We start from the raw sequence: 22,423 nt of genomic DNA, 5'->3' as shown, positions 1-22,423 counted from the left end.
AGTTGATGATAAGAGAAAGATTTTAGGACCTTTGTTGGCCAAGAAGGCCACTTTCGTCTTCAAGTTTAGTTGATTAGGTTAATAATGTAGTAGATCCTGAGGAGTTGTGAGAGATTAAGTTAATTATGGAAGATTTATATAGTAGTGCTCAATCAATGAATGCACAATCAACTAAGGCTGCTTTTGCTAGATTTGAGACAAGGTCTACGCATTTAGATACCAGATTGGAGAATTTCCCTATGAATGATGTTCTATCGCTGCCTCGTTTTGGGTGTGACCCCTGATCAAAAATTTGTTGCGTTATACTCTTAATATTTAAATTAGACACGGCACACATATATAAGGTTGAGACAAACTTATTGTCCACAAACATTGTTTTGTCCACAACAATTATCCGAATAGAAGATGACGTTTTTCCCTTCTTCATTGTCAGAGCTTATATTTATCAAATATTACCAAACACGCGAACCAATCTCGATTACACCACGTTAGGCGTCACATTCTGTCCAAAAGTAGCAATAAACTTTGTCGTATGCATGCTTGTCGTCTTTACTATTCAATTCAATTAATGTTAGGTTGTAACTATTCAATTTACTTTTAAAATCCTGAAGTTTCACCTCTAGGACATTGCAAGACTGCTTCTAAATCATAAATAACTACCTTGTTTTTGTTGTTTATATTCATTCTGTCATTAAATTTCTCCTTCCTGCTTAGTTCTTTTTCTTTAATATGGCTTTGATATTTTTCATCTTCTACTGCGAAATTAGAACCATTGCGATCAATGTGTTCGTATGCAGTACATTGGTCGCGCTGATCTTTTTTTGGTTTGTGGAAACTTAAGTTGAACTCATTTGTAAAAATGTTATAGTAAGTTATGTAACTGCCAATTTGTTTATTTTTTTCAGTTTGTGCAGACTTAATGTCACTATATAAATCCTTAATTGTCCTACCACCCTCGACATATTGTCTTGAACTGTTAGCCCTAACGTAGTCTCCCTCCATTCTTGGAATTGCATCAATATGTTTTCTGATATCATCTAACAATTCAGGATCCAATCTATGATTATTGCCGTATGTTCCGCGTTTATCAGCAACTGGGCCTATCTCATCAGTGTTGGTAATTTTGGTGTAAATCATTCTATCAGTGATATCCAACGTACTTCTGAAAAAGGTTCTTACATAAAAAGTCCATGGAATTAAACGAAAATTTGCCGATTTTTAAAACTCCCTGCCGAGAGCCATGTTTTTCCGTTCAGAACCCAATCCGTTCTCGACTACTATATTTTCGAGTTTTCGATAACAAATTCGTATGACTTCAACAATTAAATCGACTGCTCTCGCAGACCATTTATCGAAGAGGAATATCATTCTCCCAACATCATTCTCTTGTAAGCATACACTTTCTCACCAACCTAAGTGGAAAGATTTCTATTTATAATGCGCAAATATCTAGGCGGAATCAAGATCAAACGAAATAGCAATTGTAATTATTATAAACAGACTAAAAATGTTTATATTATCATTCTCGGAGACGCAAAAAGATTAAAAATCCTTTGTCGGTGTGAAAATCCTTTTTATATACGGGGTAAAATTAAAATGCTACTGGTTTTGAACCTTGAAAATCATAATTTTGTGTTTTTTTTTTCAGTTTTTAATTATTTATTACTTAAAACGATCAACTTTAGAAAAAACGTACAACAAATCTTTTTTGTTCATAAATCCCTAAAAAAATTAACCTAATGAAGCGCGTACGGCAGCCCTAGCGCTATTTTGTATAAGAGAATTCAAACCAGCAAAGATTTGTCTCATAGATCTTATTTGGCTCTTTTATACACGCTGCATTCATTAACGATTAAAAAACAAAATTTTAAAATTAAATAAGCCCAAAAAATCCTTATCGGGAAATGATAGAAAAATGTTTGGACTTGAATTTAGGTTATTGGTGAATTTAAAACAATTTTTTTTTAGTTGGGTTTTGAGTCTGGAAAATCGTAATTTTGCGTTTATTTTTTATTTTAAATTATTTGTAACTCTATTTATAACTCTAATTATTTATAATTCTTTATAAGTTTGCAGAAAAATTACAAGAGACCTATTTTGTTTAGAATGGTCGAAAAATTAAAAAAAAATCCAGTTTGAAAAAATTAATTGTTACAATTTGGTAAAAAAAAATTGTTCAAAAAAATTTTAACAAAATTTTTGGTTGGGTTTTTTGCCTTGTGTAATAGTACAAAATATATCTGTAAATCAGAAGCATATTTTGTGCATTCTGTTCTTCTTTTTAATATTGTTTTTAAAGATACATAGCACTATCTATCTACTAGTACCACTAGAATCTATATTATAAACAAAATTAAAACACTATGTGCCTTTTCTAGATAGAGGCATACAACACTATAAGTAGTTAGTGTGTTATGTTCCTTAAGGAACAAAGAAGATTACATCTGTTTAAAAACATTATGTCCACATGTTAAAATTAAACTAGACTTTAGCAAGACGCATTGATGGTGTCAATGCTTTTGTTGACGTTTGGTAATTACAACTTTTATATTTTAAGTTTCTCTTCGAAAATTCAATGAGTTTCCGAGCTAAAAAACTTGTACTGCCAGCACAAGCTGCTGAAGAAAGTGAGTATAATTGCTGGCATAGTAAACTACATACATTTTCAGATGAAGATTATGATGATCATGGTAAACCACAATTAGATGTAACCTGCTTTCGAAAACTGACTTACACTTTCTACAAGAGATGCATCTAATTCTGCATTGTGTGCAGGATTGAAGGCATATATTTCGGCTAAAGGTAAACAAGTTGGTCCAAGAAGACTAAAGCCCACATGTGTTTGTCTCATGAAATGTTACGAAAAACTATCTATAGCAGACAGACAATTAATATTGTCTAATTACTGGCAGGAGGATAGGAACAGTGATTTGATGAGACAATTTTTGCAATCATTCATAGATGTCATAGATATAGCACGTTTCAAAAACAGAAAATCTGAGGTGGAAAAATACTACTTTGATTTATAGTTTTATTATTAAAAAAAACGATAGATCGATCTTTATAAGGTAATATTCTTGAATACTCTTTGTATTTCAAACACCGTTGTTGTCAACACAATAAAAAACCGTTAACAGGGATTCTCATACAACCCAATAAATAAAACATGTACCAGCAACTAAAACAGCTGAAATGGTTAAGGAAAGTGCCAGGATGCATATTGCAATTATTTTAGCCTATGAGAGTAATTACAGCAGAAAAAAAACTAAGAAGTAACTAAGAAATATCATGAATGTGTTGCTTGTGTGAGTCCATTTTAAATAGGTAAAAGAAATAAAATAAGACTGACTCACAATCAATTTATTTTTACTACCAAAACGACCGGTTTCGCTTTCTACACTTTGCAAAGCATCTTTAGGTCAAACGGTTCAAAGTAAATTAAATGATGCCGGTACAAGAATTTTTAGTTAATGATTCGTGATATATAGTTCAAACTATGTATCACTTGTACCGGCAATGGTAATGAAAATTGCTTCATTGAGGGTGCAGAGACCATATTTTTCTCTAAATCGGCTTTAATGGACTACCAAGGGGAAATGGATCAAGCAAATTTTTTATCAACTTTTAAAACGTGGTTTGAAAATCTACTAATAAAAATTTGGCTGCCCATTCCTAATTAAAATGGATAACGCTCCATGCCATAGCACGTTGTTAGAGAAAAAGCACCAAACATGTCTTTAACCAAGACTAAAATAAAAGATTGCTTATATATATATATATATATATATATATATATATATATATATATATATATATATAAAGTAGTAAGGTATTATTGACTGACACGTTATGTAAAATAAAGTTTTATTATGAGGTTGCAGTCATTAATAGGGCAGGAAAGTGAAACTCTTTGTTCTTTATCATATATATATATATATATATATATATATATATATATATATATATATATATATATATATATATATATATATATATATATATATATATATATAACATTATGCACTTTCAACTCTCAGGTATAGTACAATTATTTAGTACAAAATTATCTACCTTACTAATAAAATACTAAATAATTTTCAAAACTTGGAAAAAATTAAACATCAAGAGTGACGAAAGTCATTCTTTTTTGCTCTTTACCAACATTTGCATTTATGTGACATTGTGTCTTATCGTTTCGATGTACAGATAATACAAAAATACCATGGAATAACTAAACTAAGTGACGAGCACTTTTTTATAATGTCTTGGTGAAGTTAATATTAATCGAGCTTTACTCGAGGTGTTCTGTCTGGTATTCGTCCGCAAAGTTTCTTAACCGAATACACTTTCGGGATTCTTTCCGTGTGATCTGCTATCTAAACCTGATACCTTGATACTGTAGATTTTTCCTATAGTATATCCACTTCAGTTGCGTTTTATGGTGGTGAAACTACATAAAAACACGGATCATATCTCAACCAGCAGAGAAGTCTGACAGAGTGATACCTTGTTTCATTTCAATCACCTAAACTGTTTACCCCAGTACTAGAATATGCTTGTAAAAAACTTAACTCTGAAGAGAAAGGCCTGAACGTTGACGGTAGAAGATTAACAAATTTGAAATATGAAGATATGTATAATACTACATGAAGTTTAGTTAGTGTGTGCTAGTGCGGGTCTTAAAATTAACATCTCCAAAACAAAATTCATGGCAAACCTAGTACCTAGCGGAAATATCAATATTGGAGACAACGAAGTGGAGCCGGTGGAAAAATATATATACCTTGAACATGAAACAAAGATCACAAGAGACAACCAAATATGCAAACTACGAAGAAGAATAAACCTAGCATGTGCAGCCTATCGAAAATTCAAAGGTGTCTTTAAAAGCGATAAAGCAATTTCTTTAAAACGTAAAACATTTGAGCGATGTGTGTTGCCTGTGATGACATATGGTGCCGAAACTTTGACATTGACAGCTATAACTTTTAAAACGCTGCAAATAGCTCAAAGCAAAATGGAAAGGTCAATACTGAGAATATATAAGTGACCGAGTTATAAATAAAGACTTAAGACGAAGAACAGGAGTTACCGATGTAATTTCCCGAATTGTTACACTAGCAATGGATCTGGACCGGACTTCGCCCAATTCAGTGAAGAAAGGTGGACAAACAGAATGCTTGAGTGGAGGCCGAGGTTAGACAGAAGAAGTAGAGGAAGACCCCCTACTCGTTGGACTGATGATCTCAAGAAAATGTCAAGAGAATGGATGAAAAGTGCTCAAGATGGAGCCTAATGAATAAAAATAAGAAAGGCCTATATCTAGCAGTGAAGTCCAAGGGCTGGGTGATGATGATGATATCTACTTTGTTTCTGCGCAGGACTCTGTAAAAGTACACAAAGAACTTGCTTAAAATCGGAATCGTCCATCTACGTCATTAATCTTCTAGTCGTCCTTGTAAAAGTCCAAATTTCTGCCTCATTAAGTACAAGTTCTACGACTTTCTATAATTAACCCAATACATAACTTTTAAGAATTTGATTTAGTTTAAATGAATAACTATTTCTAACTGCTATTTCTGTCATTATACATTTATAACAATTCCTCTTTTTACCTAAATACCTACCGTCACTAAATTCTCAGTTATTTACCTTTGATACACTTGAGTCTATGGTTCTTTACCTGTGCGTCATTAATACCTGGCGAGATAAGACATACCTTAAAACACATACTTTTTATCTAGCATCATTGTCTTTCACGAGCATGAAACAAAAACTACCACCTGTTATTAAGTAAAGACACATGTTATTTTTATGAACGCTCTAAATTTAATACATCGAAAAGAAATAGGTACAAATAAGACACGCGAGAAAGTTTTCAGATTTTAAGTAGAATTTGTGACGTTTCTGGTTTGTTTACTTGTGGCTGTCAGTTTGTTGTATTTTTTGCTGTTTTTATCCCGTTTTTTGCAATAAAAAAGTATTTTTATTACACAAACACTTATTTTCACAACTAATTTTAAATTGGAGTTGAATTAGTAAATGTATTTTATTTTGTCATTAATTTACAAAGTTAACCTTATTCCCAGTTTAGTTAAGAAATAGTTAACACTTAAGAAATAGTTTTGTTTAGTTTTTCGCAAAAGTGAAATGCACTTTACCTCACAAGCACATTAAAGCTATGGTTTGTTAGAACAGTGTTAACCTCACAGTCAGTCGAACGCCGCGCACGTTCGTCAAAATCAAAGAAATGGTTCTCTATGATAAAGGTTCTGCTTAGTTGCGCGGCACTGCAGAGCGATAGCAGTGTACGTCGACGGTGTGCGCTGGAATCAATTGCGATTTGATTTGGATGCAAACGTTCAGCTGAGCTAAATGTACACATCTAAACTCTAATTTCACTATTTGGGAGAGTGAGTCATCGTTTGAAGGCGTAGAAGTGGGGAAAGACGTATGAAAATCCAGTGGCGTACACTCACTTTTATTTCAACGTTAATTATATTATATTGTTTAAATATTATTGTTCAAAATAGGCCACAATATATTTATCTGCAGGTTTTTACTGAAGTTTCCATCTCTATATCCAAAGACCGTTTTCAAAGATATAAATTAAAGTTATATTTATTTTATTTGTTTATTATTATATATTTATATATTCTTATATTATTTTCTTTTTTTTTAACTTTAAAAACGGTCTCTGTACTAGAGATCGAAACGTGAGTAAAATAAACATGTAAATAGATGTATTGTGGCTTATTTCCAACATTCTCCCTAAAAATACGGAATGCCACAAGCAAAAAGCCACAGAAAAATAAATATTGCTATCATTTGTATATTTGAAAACGATCTCTTTATATAGACATCGAAACGTCAGTAAATTAAACATTTCAATTAAATATATTGTTACTTATTCCCACCATTATTTCTAAATATACAAAACGGCAAGCAAAAAGCCATAGAAAAATAAATATTACTATCACTTGTATATTTGAAAACGATGTCTTTATATAGAGATCGAAAAATCAGTAAATTAAACCTATAAATAAATATTTTGTGGCTTATTCCATACAGTCTCCTAAAAATAGAGAATGACACAAACAAAAAGCTATAAAAAACAAGTAATTTTGCAGAAAGCTTACTGATGCCACCAGGCTGTCGCGGAAGTTACGCTAAAACGTCTTTTGACGTGACCCGTCCTTAAAGAGTTACACAATGAATTTTTTTTAAAACAAATTTTAAGACAGTTTCCCCACCACCCGAGAGGTATGTCTTGTGGCGCGTCACTTTTTAAATGGGTGTTCGCCAAGAGCCATACTGTCCCATTAAATAAAATAAACAAAACACTTAAACAGTATAAAACAAAACAAAATAAAATCCTATAAAATAAAATAAAATTCTGTCGCATTGTCCATAACAACCACAGACCCAGATTCCAATTTTGGTAAGATTCTCTTAAACCAGCGCTCAAATACTTCGGAAGTCATTTGTTTATGATAATCACCTGTTTTTTTTGACTTAAATTGAAGCAAACCATCATCAAAGAACCCTGTATCACTTCCTATATGGGTGATGATTAAACGCCGTCCCTTTCCTGATGGAGCTTTTAATCCTGTAGACCAGCCTTCTATAAATGCTTCGCGTTTACTTTTGACATTTAAATGTTGCCAAACTTTTCCAACTGTATGACCTTCGTTAATCCAGGTTTCATCCAAATAATATATTTTGCATCCAGTGCTGCGAATTTTTCGTATTTCTTCTAAATATTTTCTTCTCCACAGAATAATTTCATTTTTTTGTAATAGCATACTTTTTCTGTTGCGTTTTACATATCGAAAGTTCATTTCGCGCATGGTTCTGATTAACACCCTATCAGATATCTTGGGTAAAGAGTCATCGTTTTTGAGCTCTTGAGAAATTTTTTTCAGTGTTGGAATTTCACTTCGAAAATAAAATGAATGAATTTTTCGACGTATAATATTCCTTGTCTCGTCATCGAAAACAATGCTTTTCCTACCTCTAGTTTTACCTTTTTCTTGTTTTTTATTTTCCGATGTATTTTTAAGTACACGATAAATACAGCTAACGGATACTTTTGTTAAACTGCTACAAATGTCGATCGCTTGGCTAACATTTAATTCCATTTTTCTGCCTACAATTCCTTCATAAACGTTTCGTATCATTACCTTCCCTCGGACGTTAACATTTTCCGTCTCTTTTGCGGCTTTTCATTTTTGGAATCAACATCAGAATTTTGCTGTCTTCTCTTGGAACAACTCGGTTTTTCGTCCATTGTATTTCAATAATCTGTGTATATACTGTATATACAATAATTTGAACAATTCTGTATAAGAATATAACTAAAAATTTACTATAAAACGACAAAATATAACACTCTTATTATCAATAACACGTTTTATCAATACTACAATACATTATTGTTAAAACAGTATTGACAACAATAAGTTTACCAACTTATCACATAAAATATACTCACAAAATACATTACCCATAGAAACGCCCATGTAAAAGAACCATTCCTTCGGCGAAAAAATAATAAAAACTAGTTTTTATGGCATGTCTGCGTCCGAATTGTAAACGGAATTTCCTCGCTAATTCCAACATTGCCAAACGATTGAAAAATAATGTTTTAAAATATCGATTTTTATTTTATAAATTTAAATATGTAACGAAACGGAACATATAAATAAAATTTATTTCATTACAATTTTGTGCTTAATTTTTACTATTGAAAAAATCATGTTTTTTTTGTATTTTTATGACGGTAATAATCGCTGCGTGGAAGAATACAGGTTTTGTATGACCATAATTACTACTTGTGAACAAGATTTGGCTACACTGTACGACAACTCCTGGTCAGTTTTTCTATAGAGAAGCACAAATAAATATACTACTTTATATATTCTGTAATTTCTTATGAGGAAACGCAAATTGCAATCGAGAAAACAGGCAGTTTTCGAGGGCCGCTGTGTACATTTAAATTTGAGGATATTCCACGTTTAAACTATGATATCACTCTTCTGAATTGAGGGTTTCTACTATATTATACTGAAATTTTAATTTTTATATAGTTATTATTATTGTAATAATTAAGTGATGTCTTCTGTTCTAGGGTTTTTTTAGATAATATCATCCCTTATAAATTGTAAGACAACTCCAAATAAATCTCTGGAAAGTCTAAAATAATCTCGAAATTTTTCCTCATTTTGAAACGATCTTCTTTCGACTGTTAATCTAAAAGCACCATCTGTATTACGACATTAAAAAATTTGGTTTTCATTTTTATTTCTTTTATTTAGATTTGACATTATCAACTCTTCTTCCACCTCTTCTTGGAGTAATAAAATTATTGCGTTAAGTTTGCGAGAATTCATTTTTCTAAACGTACAACCTAGAGGACAAACGTGAAACTAATTTCTAAACTTGGTTTGAGCGCGAGATGTTGCGAGCTATTCTAACAAACCGACTCATCCAAAACTGCCGTGAGTCGCGTACAACAGATTCTGCTATTATGTGTATGCCGTGCGCTGCGCACTATTCTAAGAAACCGTAACTTAACTTGTTTTAAATTTAATAAGTACTTTAAAAAATAAAAAAGTAGAAGAGAAATTCGAGTATTTATTTAACTAAATAACAGATATAAATATTATTTGTAGTAAGTAAAAAAATACATAGTAAATAAAAAAGAAATATCAAACGTCACTTAAATATATACAAACAAGAACACATTAAACAGTAAAATATTTATGGCAAAGTTACGGAAGCAGTTCAGTGGATGTTCTGCGATGAGTCAAATATTCTTCTGAGCAGTAAAAACAATGTTTTACAAGATATTTTTTATAACTTTAATCTAACTTTAATCTACAGCGATTTGTACGTAGCTACTCACAGTTGCGGGTATTGTGAACATGGACATCAGACTGCTTTATTAAGTGGGCACGTTTTCTGTGAATTTCAGTTAGAACTTGAAATATCAACAGAGTATGTAGCGGCATAATTTTGAGTTTGATAAAGAAAGGTCGGCAGTGTTCTAGATAACCAAAACCCTGCTAAATTCCTGACAGTTTTCTTTTGCATTCCAAAAATTTGAAGTGCATTTGTTGAATTGCCCCATATGATTACACCATACTTTAGGTGAGAGTGGAATAAAGAAAAATATGTTATTTTTTATGTTTAAAGTTGACAACCCTTGCTAGTTGGCGAATAACAAATAATGAACTTAATAGATTTTAATTTTTATGTTTTGAGATACGAGCCGACCAGTTGAGTCGATTATCTATGGTTTTTCCCAATAGTTTAGCAGTCTCTTTGTTATCTGGATCATTGTGTAAATTATTTGCAGATATAACCAAATTTTGCGTTTTATCAGAACAGAAACAAGTTTTAGTTTGTTTGCTGCAAACCATGAGCTAGATTTGGTAGAAACTTCCTCATGCGACATTTTTTAATCATCATTATTTTTTCCTGATATAACGTATGTCGTATCATCTGCGAATTGTATCATTTTGTACGGAGATATGAATTTAAGCAAATCGTTTACATAAAAAATAAACGAAAGAGGTCCTAAGATCGAACTTTGTGTGACTCCATGTTTTACGGACAGGAAGTCGGAGAGATAAACTTTTGACACTACCCCTGGTGTCTGCCACATAGATAAAAAGTTATAAGCTTAAGAGGGATACCTCTGATTCCATAGTAATTTAATTTGTGAGCAAAATGTCGTGTAAAACGCAATCAAAAGCATTCGTCAAGTCACAAAGAAAATTGCTATGGGATTTCCGGGTTCAAGCCTCTCAATCACCTCGCACATAACATTAAGTACCGCGTTCGTAGTAGGTCGAGCACTTCTGAAACTATATTGTGAGTTGTTGAAGTAATTATTTGACTTAACATAGGGATAAAATTGTTATTTGAAAATTTTTTCAATCGCTTTTCCAAAAGTAGAAATAATGCTTATGGGTCTGTAATTGTCAGTTTTTGAAAAAAAAAACGCTTTTTTGTAGATTGGTATTACTTCTGGAAATACTTTAATTGATAGAATTAAATTAATAGGATATTATATGGTAAGTCTCTTTAAAAATTTTTCTATTAATTTCGTGAACGTTCCTATAATTAGAATTACTAAGAGACTTTATTATTTGAGAGACCTCTTCTTTCACAACGGTACGAAAAAATAGGACTTGCTCAAGGAAGGGTAATTTTTATAATTTATAATTGAAGAGGACATCGACATTAATAGAGGGAAGGGATGTAATTATATTCTCCGGAATTGTAGTAAAAAATTAAATTATTTCGTCTGGAGGTAGATCAGGTTGTACCGAACTGGATCTTGTGTTGTTTCTTCTTTTGAAATTTACTATTTTCCATCAGTCTTTAGGTTTATTATTGGAATTTGTACTAAAATTACAGTAACCTGACTTTTCAGCAATTTGTAATTGCCGATTCTATTTAAATTCAAAAAAACAAAAAGGAATGTATGGATATAGAGATAAACCAGTTTAAAGTATGTGAAAAAAGCAATTCAAAAGTGTAACGATGTCGCCTGGGCAAAATGTGTAGAACATACGAACAAATTAATTAAACAGTGGTATATTAAAGAAGAAAATGTGTGTAACATTATTATCGAACCTGTAATTATTAACATTGGAGATAACAGTTTAGATTCTGAAAGTGAAAAAAATTAAATATGAGAAACAAAAAATATATGTTCAAAATCTTGCATTAATATTATTATCTGAAATAAATAATGTTAATTATATTGTTATTAATTGTTTATTTATTTATTTATTAACCACTAATGATATTAAAAAGATTTATTAAGCTACTTCAAACGTAGCTGTGATCGGAGCAGTAGCCTCTTTCTGTCAATTGCTCTTGCGAGAAGTAAATTTCCGACTTATTTCGTATGCATTAAATGACGACGCACAGGTAAAGAACCATGAACTTAACTGTACACGTATAAAAAAATAGACAAAAATAAAGATATTGATAAGAAAAAAGAAACGATATTATTTTATACAAAATACAAAACATATATCTTACCTCATTTTCACCCCAACCCGCAGCGGTAACAACAGTACCCGTTGGTACTTTAGCATCTTGTTCTAGTAGAGGTATGGGTTGAATCTTATCGGAGAATTCAACTTTTTTAGCTAACTAAAATAATTATTAAACAAGATAATAATTCTGTAAATGTAAAATATATATAAAAATATAATACAACATCCTATCGTTTTTTACAAAATACGAAAGAAATACTCAAAAACGTATTAAATCCCATAGTTCAAATTATAAAAATTGTTATTTTATATTGATTTTCTGCAGCCGTTTCGAAAATACAACTTTCGTTATGATTAATAAATTTAAAGTACCATTTTACCTAAGTTGTACCGAAAGTAGTTACTTTCGGGACTAATTTTTTCACTTTCGGGACGATTTTGGGTAACTAGGTAACGGCTTTGACAATAATAGAGAGTTTTTAGGCCCTCTACTTTTTCATGTACGTCAAACGTAAAACGTTATACTTGTCATGCGCATTGAGTAGGAAATAAGGGATATCGTTTTTACTTAAAATCGTTTTTGAATGCTTTCAGAAATTACGCTAACACAAATTAACGTTAATGGGCATTTGACAAACGTAACCTATAAAACGGCAGTTCGATAACCTATTTTATTTGAAGTATTTGTCATAATGAAAGAATATATTGAAAATATATTAAGACGACGAAAACACGGAGAACTAATAGATCACAATTTGATAAGAGGCTTAATTCTTCACAATATTTTTGATCCTGTAATACCTTTTGCATCAAGACCATATTTTGTGTTGGAAACATTTAAAGACAAATATGGTGAATTAAATTTTTGATTTAAGAAAAGGGATATTCCTCGACTAACTCTATCCTTACGTATTCCAAATCATATGACGTTTAGCTCATATGACTTTTTTTGTTTTTTACAATTTAGGTGTATGGCATTTGACAACATTGCAAATACGTAATTCCTTAATAACGTGACCCTTATTTTTACCTAAATAAGGAAATACCTTATCCGCTAATAAAGTAATTTGCTATTGTTCTGTTAATGCGCATGAGCAGAATAACGTACACCGTTTAACGTTACTGAAATAAGGGGCTTAAAAACTCTCTAATATCAACTTTGTATTTTATTATGATAAAGCTTGTCATTTAAGATTCGTGTATTTTCGCTCAGTTTTTCGTTTTTTAATCCAAAAAATGGAAATCATCAGTGAAAGTGAAGCCGAAATTATTACAGATGAAATTAGAGAAACTGCTAAAGCCGCGATTTATGAATTATTGTCGGTAAAGTCAAGAAAGAGGTATGAATTATTGATCAACGATTTATTTCAAAAATGGAGCAATGATAAAAATGTAAACAAGCACTCAAGCCTTTGAAGAAATTACTCGATGCTTAAGTCTACACTTAACATTAAAAATAATATAGATATAAGCCGCTATCCAAAAGTTATTGCTTTCCTTTAAAGAAAATCCATCGGCTATAAACCAAAACAATCGAAAGTATTGAATAAAGAAGAAATAGATAAATTTTTTTCAGAAGCTGAAGATAAGATATATTTAATGACAAATGTTACATAATTAAATCTAATTCCTCTTTTTTTTTATTATCTTTTTTTTGTAAATTTTAGGTTGCATTAGTAATGGATTAGGCAGGCGCTTGTCGTTTAGATGATATAGAACATAAGATAACCATGTTGGTGATTAAAATTCCTAATTCTAAAACGAACATGGAAAGAACCTTTGTACAGAAAATATTTTTCATTACGTCAAGCAAACACACAGCATCGTAGATTATTTGTATATTACAAAAATGGAAGGTGTACTATACATCCTATTGGTATTCACACTTTTGGAAAAATCGCCTGCACTATTGCTGAATTTCTTAAATTACCACATCCCAAAGAATACACCGGGCACTGTCTACGAATGCGCTCAGACACTTTACTGGCTGATAGTGGTGGTACTATAACCAACTTGAAAAGACACGGAGGATGGAAATAAACTAATGTAGCAGAGAGATACATAGAAAATTCTTTAAGAAATGAAATTCAGTTTCACATATTGAAAATGGCCGCAACCAAGTTAATATCTCAAAAAATAGTAAAAGTACAACATGTACGGACACGTCTAACACTAATTTTAATACTTTCACTTCTGTTAATATTCCTAACAATATCAATGTAAATAATTGTTATAATTGTGTTATTAATATTCATAAGTAGATTTTTCCAATGTTGAACTCACGAGAGTTACTTTAAAGTGTTTAATAAAAGTTCATAAGTAAAGTTTATCCATATATTCTTTTTAACATACAAAACAGCTGCAGAAAAATATTGTACGTAACACGATCCAAAAGTAATTTTACGAGACTCGCAGGATTCCAGGACTCGCCTACGGCTCGCCCTGGAAACTTCCTACTCGTCTCGTAAAATATCACTTTCGGAACTTGTGACGTAAATTACTATTATTTACTATACTAACTAAACGCAAGTGTACTAACCAAAAAACTAATTCATTATTCTCGGAATGGATTATCAAGGTTTTAAAAGTTAAAATGAAAGATCTACCGTTTATCTTTCCGGTAGCCTTATAAAGCAATTAAAGAAAACGTCCAAAAATATAATAGGCGAGGTAATAAAGCATTAAACCAATTTTTTGTGGTTAAATGTCTCACAATGAACCGAAACCGTATTGCGTTCAATTATTAAGAGCGTCAGGAAATGTTGTAAACTAAAGTGATGCAACATTGAACAAGGAAAATGTAATTTTCCAAAATGCATTGATACTGCAAATAAGAATATTCTACCTACAAGTATACTGATCTACTTGACAAAGAGTGGCGCTGACCGACTTACCGGCTGATCGTCGAAAACTTTTTTACCGGGTGATGATTGTACTCAGTGGTTTTGTCGTGACAAATTAAGCTGATATTTTTGTTGTTTTAATTAAAATCATCGTAAGTATACACTATTAAATACGTAGAATCTAATGGAGTGGAATAGTTAGTTTTTTGATGTAACTAGGGAATCATTTATTTTGATTTGCTTTTTTATTTAAAGGTTATGGGATAAGAACGTAGTTGTATACGAAGGAAAGTGCGTAGTAGTAAGTGCGGTGTAATTTTAGTAGCACGCATTTACCCCACAGTGTAATTTTGGTGATAAAGTGTGTTTTATTTTTAGGTTAGACTAATTAAATATTATGGTTCAAAAATATATTCGAAAATCTGAAAGACTTATTGCAAGAATTATTTCAAGGAAACATTTGTTCAGACTATAGAAGATGTTAAAAGTGGATCGTACTTTGCATATGCGTTAAGTAAGTTATACAAAATTCGTCTACATACTCTACTCAATCACATTAAAGCAAGAAGAGGTAAGAAGTCAGCGTCATATGGCCGTGCTACAACACTTTCTACAGAGGATGAAAACGATTGGTTTGGTCTCTATGAAAAAGTATGGGATCCGTCAAAAACCGATGTCGCAGGAAAAAATGCGCCAATGCGACCAGCCTGCAAGGACTTCCGGCAGAGACAATACATCAGTGCTTTTTACATGCAATTCGAGAGGTGAAAAATCTCCTCCTTTGATTATAGTTAAACGGAAGCAAATATGGACACATATGATACCTCCAGAGGGAAAAGCGTTTTTCAAAAGTACCTATGCTGTCTCACCCAATGGATGGATGCAAACCGACATCTTCGAAAACTATTTAAAAAACAGTTTTTGAAAAGCCATAGATTCTGAACGGCCAGTACTTTGGTTTTTTGATGGGCATGTGAGTCATGTTAGTATAAACCTTATCCAAATGGCAATTGATAGTCAAGTGACGATTATAAAACTATTGCCGCATAGCAGTCATATTCTCCAGCAGCTTAATTTGACGGTAATGAAAGCAATTAAAGATAGATGGGATCTATTACTGGTATCACGACAAAGATTGCATATTGGTCCAAAACTACCAAAGGCCGAAGTTTCTGTACTCTTGGGGAAAATATGAACTAGCTTTTCAGGCAAAATTATTTAAAATAGTTTTGGAAAAGCAGAAATATAGTCCTTTAATAATAAAGTAGTCCCCGAGGAAACATTTGATTCTGATGCGTTTCAGAGATGAAAAGATCAGTTAAAAGTCTTAAACCCACCAGCTAAGTCAAACGAGACTGCTTCTATCTTTACATAAAACGCTGCCTCTGTTGCAGTCCCAAATGAACTTGAAGGTAATTTTTTAATGGTTTTTTTTATGAGCTGACTGGTTTTTTATAAAATATGTAACTCTAATCTGCTATTTTTAGACGATATAATAAAGGAAATATCCGAAATTGAAATGAATATTCAAGCCCCATCAACAAGTACCATAATGTATTAGGTAGTTTTTTTTAATTACTGTACCCAGTATAAAAAGTAATTATTTTTTATTTTAGTAATTTTTCGAGTAGCGAAAAAATCAACCGAATACAAGAACATTTTAACTGAAATGTCTGTTGTTTCATTCGAAAACCTTATGTTAGCGTGCATAAAAAATGGAAATAGTGAGAAACAGAAAAAAAATAAAATATGCAATGGTGCGGAACTTATTACTGCGGAAGCTGTACTTGAACGATTTAAAAAACAAAAAAAAGAAAAACAAGAAAAGCGTAAAAAAAATTAAAGCAAAAAAAAATAACAAGCGAAAATGAAAATTCCGAAGATGAGCAACCAAACATTTCTAGCTCCCAGTCTGAGAACGAAGACTACGACAATTATTGAAAATGAGCAAAATAAATATGAAGAAGAAAGAATAGATATTCCTCATGAATCAAAAATAAGCGACTGGGTTAAGTGAGGTTTTGTACAAAGAAAACATTTAAGTTTTTTGTCGGCCAAATTACTGAGATTATCGATGAACCTGTTGTGAAGCTGGTAAGAAAAGTGTCTGAAACTAAAAATTTTACATTGTTTCAATATCTGCAGGTTGAAGATAGAAGTGAAATTTTGCGAGAGGATATTATTTCTGTCTTATTGCCGTCCATTATGGATCGAAGAGGATAAATTCCACGTAACATTTTCGACTTACAAGGTTGAGTAATAAAGTATTTTTCACTTGTTCTTTACGAAAAAAAAAATGAATTCGTTTTGAATTTAAAACAAATCAAACATTTAAAACGCTGTAGCTTTTTAAATAAAATGAATTTTAAAAAATTTTGAAAACTGTTTTGTTACTGAAGATATAGAGATTACGCTCTTCTCTCAAAGTAAACTAATATAATCTCGTACACGTACTAACATCAGTTTACGCACTTGCCCCATTTAATTGGGCAAGTGCGTAACCATTGCTCATTTTGTCAAAGCTCCTGAAATTTTTCAATATATCAATTTTTTAGGATTTTCCTTTTAGAAATGTACTACAAACAAGCTAATTATGTCGTCATAGAAAGTATAACTTATTCCTATATAGCATAAAAAATACGACTATGAGAAAGTTAACTTTTATAAATTTTACTTCGCACTTGACCCTAATGAAAAATGATAAATTTGCAATTAGTATCTAATTGTCGCAAATGAGTTCAGTATTACCACTCTGGGGTTTTTAGGATCTCTGTTTAAAATATCATGATAACAATCATCTCCAAGGCACTTGGTGCCCAAGATGGGTCTCATCAACTGGAGTTTTATGACAATTTGAAGTGCAAACTCGTTATTTAAGAGGTCTGCGATCACGAATATCATGATGACGATGGTCTGTTAGACACCTGGCGCCCAGGACGGGCTACGTTTTCTGGAGTTTTGTGGAAATTTGGATACAAAATCAGTGCAAAAACTCGTTATCCCGGGGTTTTTTGAGTCACTAAACAGAAATATCATGTCGGCGATAGTTTTCAAGGCATCTAGTATTCGCAAGTATTCTCTCTGCGAATTAAGTCAATAATTGCAATAAAAACACGAATAATCCAAAAAAACAATATCGAGATCAGCAAGAGAATGGGACATCCGCAACAAAAAGAAAACGAAAATAAGAAAAGTGAAAGCAGAAAAAGAAGAAAAGTTTATAAAAAACAAATCATGGTTCAAACAGATCAATCGAAATAGAAAAAGCTAAATTAAGTTGCTTTATAACACGACTACAAAAACCTACCTTAACAATTGCTATATCATAATCTCCATTAAATGTTTCTTGATTAAATTTCTCATGTATTGTATAATTCTTAATTTTTATAGCAGATTTTACACCACTGGAAAAATCGGAAACTCCAACTACAACTCTAAGGTTCCTAAAATAAAATTAAATTATAAACGTTTTATTTAAATATTGAAAACTGTCAACAATTATATAAATATTTTTAAATTATTTGCAAAAATAATAAACTTACGTAGTAATTTACTTTTTTGTGTGATCCAAGAAGAAAATGGAAATATTAAAGTTCCAGAGAAAGTACATTTCTATTTTTGAAGTTATACTTCTATACGCGCGCTCCACGTTGGAAATTTGTACAAGAGTGAATCGGTGAAATCATTATACTCGGTTCGCTATCTCCAGTCCAAACTGTCTAGTGAATTTAGTAATTATTTTTTTGCGAAGTTAGTTACTTTTTGACAGACTCGACGTAGCTGGAAATTACTATACAACCAAGCATACGTACTTATAGCCAATATTAACAGTAAACAAACTAAATAGTAAAATCATGAATGTGTTGCTTCTGTGAGTCCATTTCAAAAGGTAAAAGAAATAATAAATTAGACTTACTCACTTTGTAAGTAAGTCTAATTTATTATTTCTTTTACCTTTTTAAACTAAATAGTATACAAAATAGAACTTTACAAATTACCGACAATCAATATTTATTTATTTGCATCATATATAATAAATTAATAGTTATGTTAAATTATAACAAATAAAATATATTTTTTAAATATATACTACCCAAAATTTGATGGGTTCAGCACTTCCACTATTTAGAATAATTCTTCTTTTTTTAAAGAAAGAAGTCTGCAATAGTAGGATACTTGAGCTATTAATACTGAGAAGTAGGAATTGTTGTGTTGTAGGTTTCCGACAATGAATCTGTCAAAATATGCCCGAGCTAAGCGAATGGAGTATACATATGTAAGATAATGAGTAAGAGTGAGACAGAAGATATATTTTCTCTCTCTTCATCTCTCGAGAATAAAAATGTTCCTTTTGTATTATACATATATTTAATATTATATATATATATATATATATATATAATATTAAATATATATACAAAAGGAACATTTTTGTATTTGAGAGAGGAAGAGAGAGAAAATATATCTTCTGTCTCTCTCTTACTCATTATCTTACATATGTAATGATTTCATTACATATGATAATGATTATATATATTATATATATATATATATATATATATATATATATATATATATATAATATTATATTATATATATATATAATATATTATTTATTAATATTATTTATGTGATATGTTTTGTAGTATTTATTATGTTCATAATTATTTTAGTCCTTTGTATTTTAAAATAATAATCTCAATAAATCACTGTATGACTGAGAACTGTCAATTTTGAAATACGTTTGTGTCATGTCTAATTGGCAAATATTTTACGTGTTTGGTTCATACGCTAGTGTATGTGAGTTCGAATCCCAATATGAATTCCCTTTTTTATTTTTGAAATATTTAAAAACCCCACGTTATTTTTATTGAATATATGTAATATACGAAAAATGCAAAATTTTAAAATAAAATGAAAATTTACAACATATTCCGAGTTATTGGTCTTATTTCGTTTTTAATTGTACTTCTATACGCGCGTTCGACGTTGGAAATTTGTGTGTATTCGTATATATTGAGTGAATGGGCAAAATCAAAACATATATGTAAGATATAGGTAAGAGAGAGATAGAAGATATATTTTATCTCTCTTTCTCTCTCGAGAATAAAAATGTTCCTGTTGTAAACATATTTAATATTTATTAATATTATTATTTTTTTATTATTATTAATATCATGGTAAATTAAATATATGCGTAAGTTATGTATATTGTCATTTTTAAATACTTATTATTATTGCATTTTAATTTGAATTGTATTATAATATTGAATTATGTGGCAGTGTATTGTATTGTATTTTTTATATTAATAAGAAAATTAACAATGAATTTTACTGCAGAGTATGTGTAAAAAAATTTTTTTGCATTCAACTCCTTTTATGCATATATAAAAATAAAAATATATATATTTTCATTAAAATATTGATTCAATCCTTCATTTACTTACTATACTCCTATTACAGGTCAAATGTTTATATATAGCAAACGATGCACCATATACCTGTATACCTAATTATTTTTCTCTTTCTGCTCTCTCTTACCTATAGCATTACATATGTAATGCTTGTGCAGATTGACTCTCATATAAATTTGTTACGACGAACGCGTGTATAGAAGTATAACTTCTACCGGCAGTCCCACTGGACTGCTACACCGGTTTTTTAAACAACAGTGTATGTTAGACACATTTCTATTCTGCTATCCAGAATAGGAATGTGTCTAACACACCATCCTTCAATATTAGCTACACTATTAACAACTACAGAAAAAACCGCATTCTCGATAGGATCAGGACTTTGGCAGTTTACAGTTATGCCCTTTGGTTTATGTAATGCCCCGGCCATATTTAAAAAATTAATGGAAGCAGTTTTAAGAGGTCTAACATGGAAAACATGCCTGGTTTATTTGGGTGATGTAATTGTAATTGGAAGATCCTTCGATGAATATGCCAATAATCTGAATGAAAGAAGTCTTTCAACGATTGCGGGCAGCGACTTTGAAGTTAAGTCCGAAGAAATGTCACTTGTTTCGACGAGAAGTGAAGTACATAGGACATATTGTAGCAAGTAATGGTGTAACAGATGATCCTAAAAAACTTGCAGCAATTAAGGATTGGCCAGTACCAAGAGATAAACACGAAATTAGAAGTTTTTTGGCCTATGTACATATTATTGACGTTTTGTCAAAGGATTTGCCAACATCTCCAAGCCAATAACAAAGTTGACAGAAGAAGGCAAAGAATATACATGGAGCGAAGAGTGTCAAAGAGCTTTCGAACACTTACAAATGGCTCTGATCAGGGCACCGATTTAAAGCTACCCTAGACAGGCAGGAAAATTTGTGTTGGACACCGATGCAAGCAACAGTGCAATAGGAGCTGTTCTCTCCCAAATCCAAGATGGGCAGGAGAAAGTCATCGCTTACTTTAGCAAAGTCTTGTCGAAACCAGAAAGAAACTATTGCGTTACCAGGAGAGAATTGCTAGGCGTAGTAAAGGCTTGCGAGCATTTCCATAAATACTTGTATGGCACAAAGTTTCTTCTTCGCACGGATCACGCTGCTCTAAAATGGCTCCTACAATTCTGTAGTCCAGAGGGCCAGATGGCAAGATGGTTAGAACGATTACAAGAATATGATTACGAGATCGAACACAGGGCTGGAAAAGTTTATTTAAATGCTGATGCCCTTTCGAGACAGCCGTGCAGTGCAAATTGTAATCACTGTCTTAAATTAGAAGAACGACTTTGCCCCGGGAGATGAACCACCGTCATTAATGATCAATGGCAGCCTCAACAGCTACAAGATGCTCAAGCAGATGATCTATGTATAAAAGGAGTATTGGATTGGATGCGTCGAAGTGAAAGACCTTCTTGGCAAGACATTAGTGCATGTAGTCCTGAAGTCAAGTGTTACTGGAGCCAATCGAATTGCCTAATGCTGAAAGATGATCTTCTGTATAGAACCTTGGAGAACGATAATGGTACAGAAACTAAGCTTCAGTTGATTGTACCTAAAAGTAAAGTGTCAGAAGTTTTACGTCAGTTGCATGATGGTGCATCAGGTGGACACTTTGGTATAACGAAGACTCTGCAAAAGGTTCGAGAACGGTTCTATTGGGTAAACTGTAAAGATGATGTAAGAAGATGGTGCCGAAAATGTGAACTCTGTGCAAGCAGTAATGGTCCAGTTGGTAAAAAGAGGGCACCCATGAAACAGTACAATGTTGGTAGTCCTATGGAAAGAGTAGCAATCGACATTGCAGGTCCATTTCCAGATACGAATGATGGTAATAAATATATCCTGGTAGCTATGGATTATTTTACGAAATGAACTGAGGCCTATGCGATACTAAATCAAGAAGCTGCTACCGTTGCAGAGGTACTTGTTAAAGAATTCTTTAGCCGATTTGGTGTTCCCTTGGAGATCCACTCTGACCAAGGGCGAAACTTCGAGTCAAACCTTTTCCAAAACGTTTGTAAATTGATTGGTGTTAATAAGACCAGAACGACACCCCTGCATCCTCAATCAGATTGAACATTCATGAACTTGCCCGACAACACATC

The 22,423-nt window shown here is 31.7% G+C and overlaps 1 protein-coding gene across 1 annotated transcript in view; it reads right to left on the bottom strand.

Moving 5' to 3' along the window:
* Positions 1 to 22,423, bottom strand: part of LOC140439042 (trypsin-7-like) — a 60,364-nt gene that overhangs the window by 13,832 nt on the left and 24,109 nt on the right. The window contains exons 3-4 of the mRNA XM_072528681.1: positions 18,168 to 18,303; positions 12,061 to 12,174 (exon numbers count right to left, since the gene is read on the bottom strand). Coding sequence (XP_072384782.1) covers positions 12,061 to 12,174; positions 18,168 to 18,303 — 250 coding nt within the window. The remainder of the gene's footprint in view (positions 1 to 12,060; positions 12,175 to 18,167; positions 18,304 to 22,423) is intronic.

Source organism: Diabrotica undecimpunctata, chromosome 1, assembly GCF_040954645.1.
Source record: "Diabrotica undecimpunctata isolate CICGRU chromosome 1, icDiaUnde3, whole genome shotgun sequence".
In the NCBI taxonomy this organism is placed as follows: Eukaryota; Metazoa; Arthropoda; class Insecta; order Coleoptera; family Chrysomelidae; genus Diabrotica; species Diabrotica undecimpunctata.
This window is presented reverse-complemented; position numbering and strand designations above follow the sequence as displayed.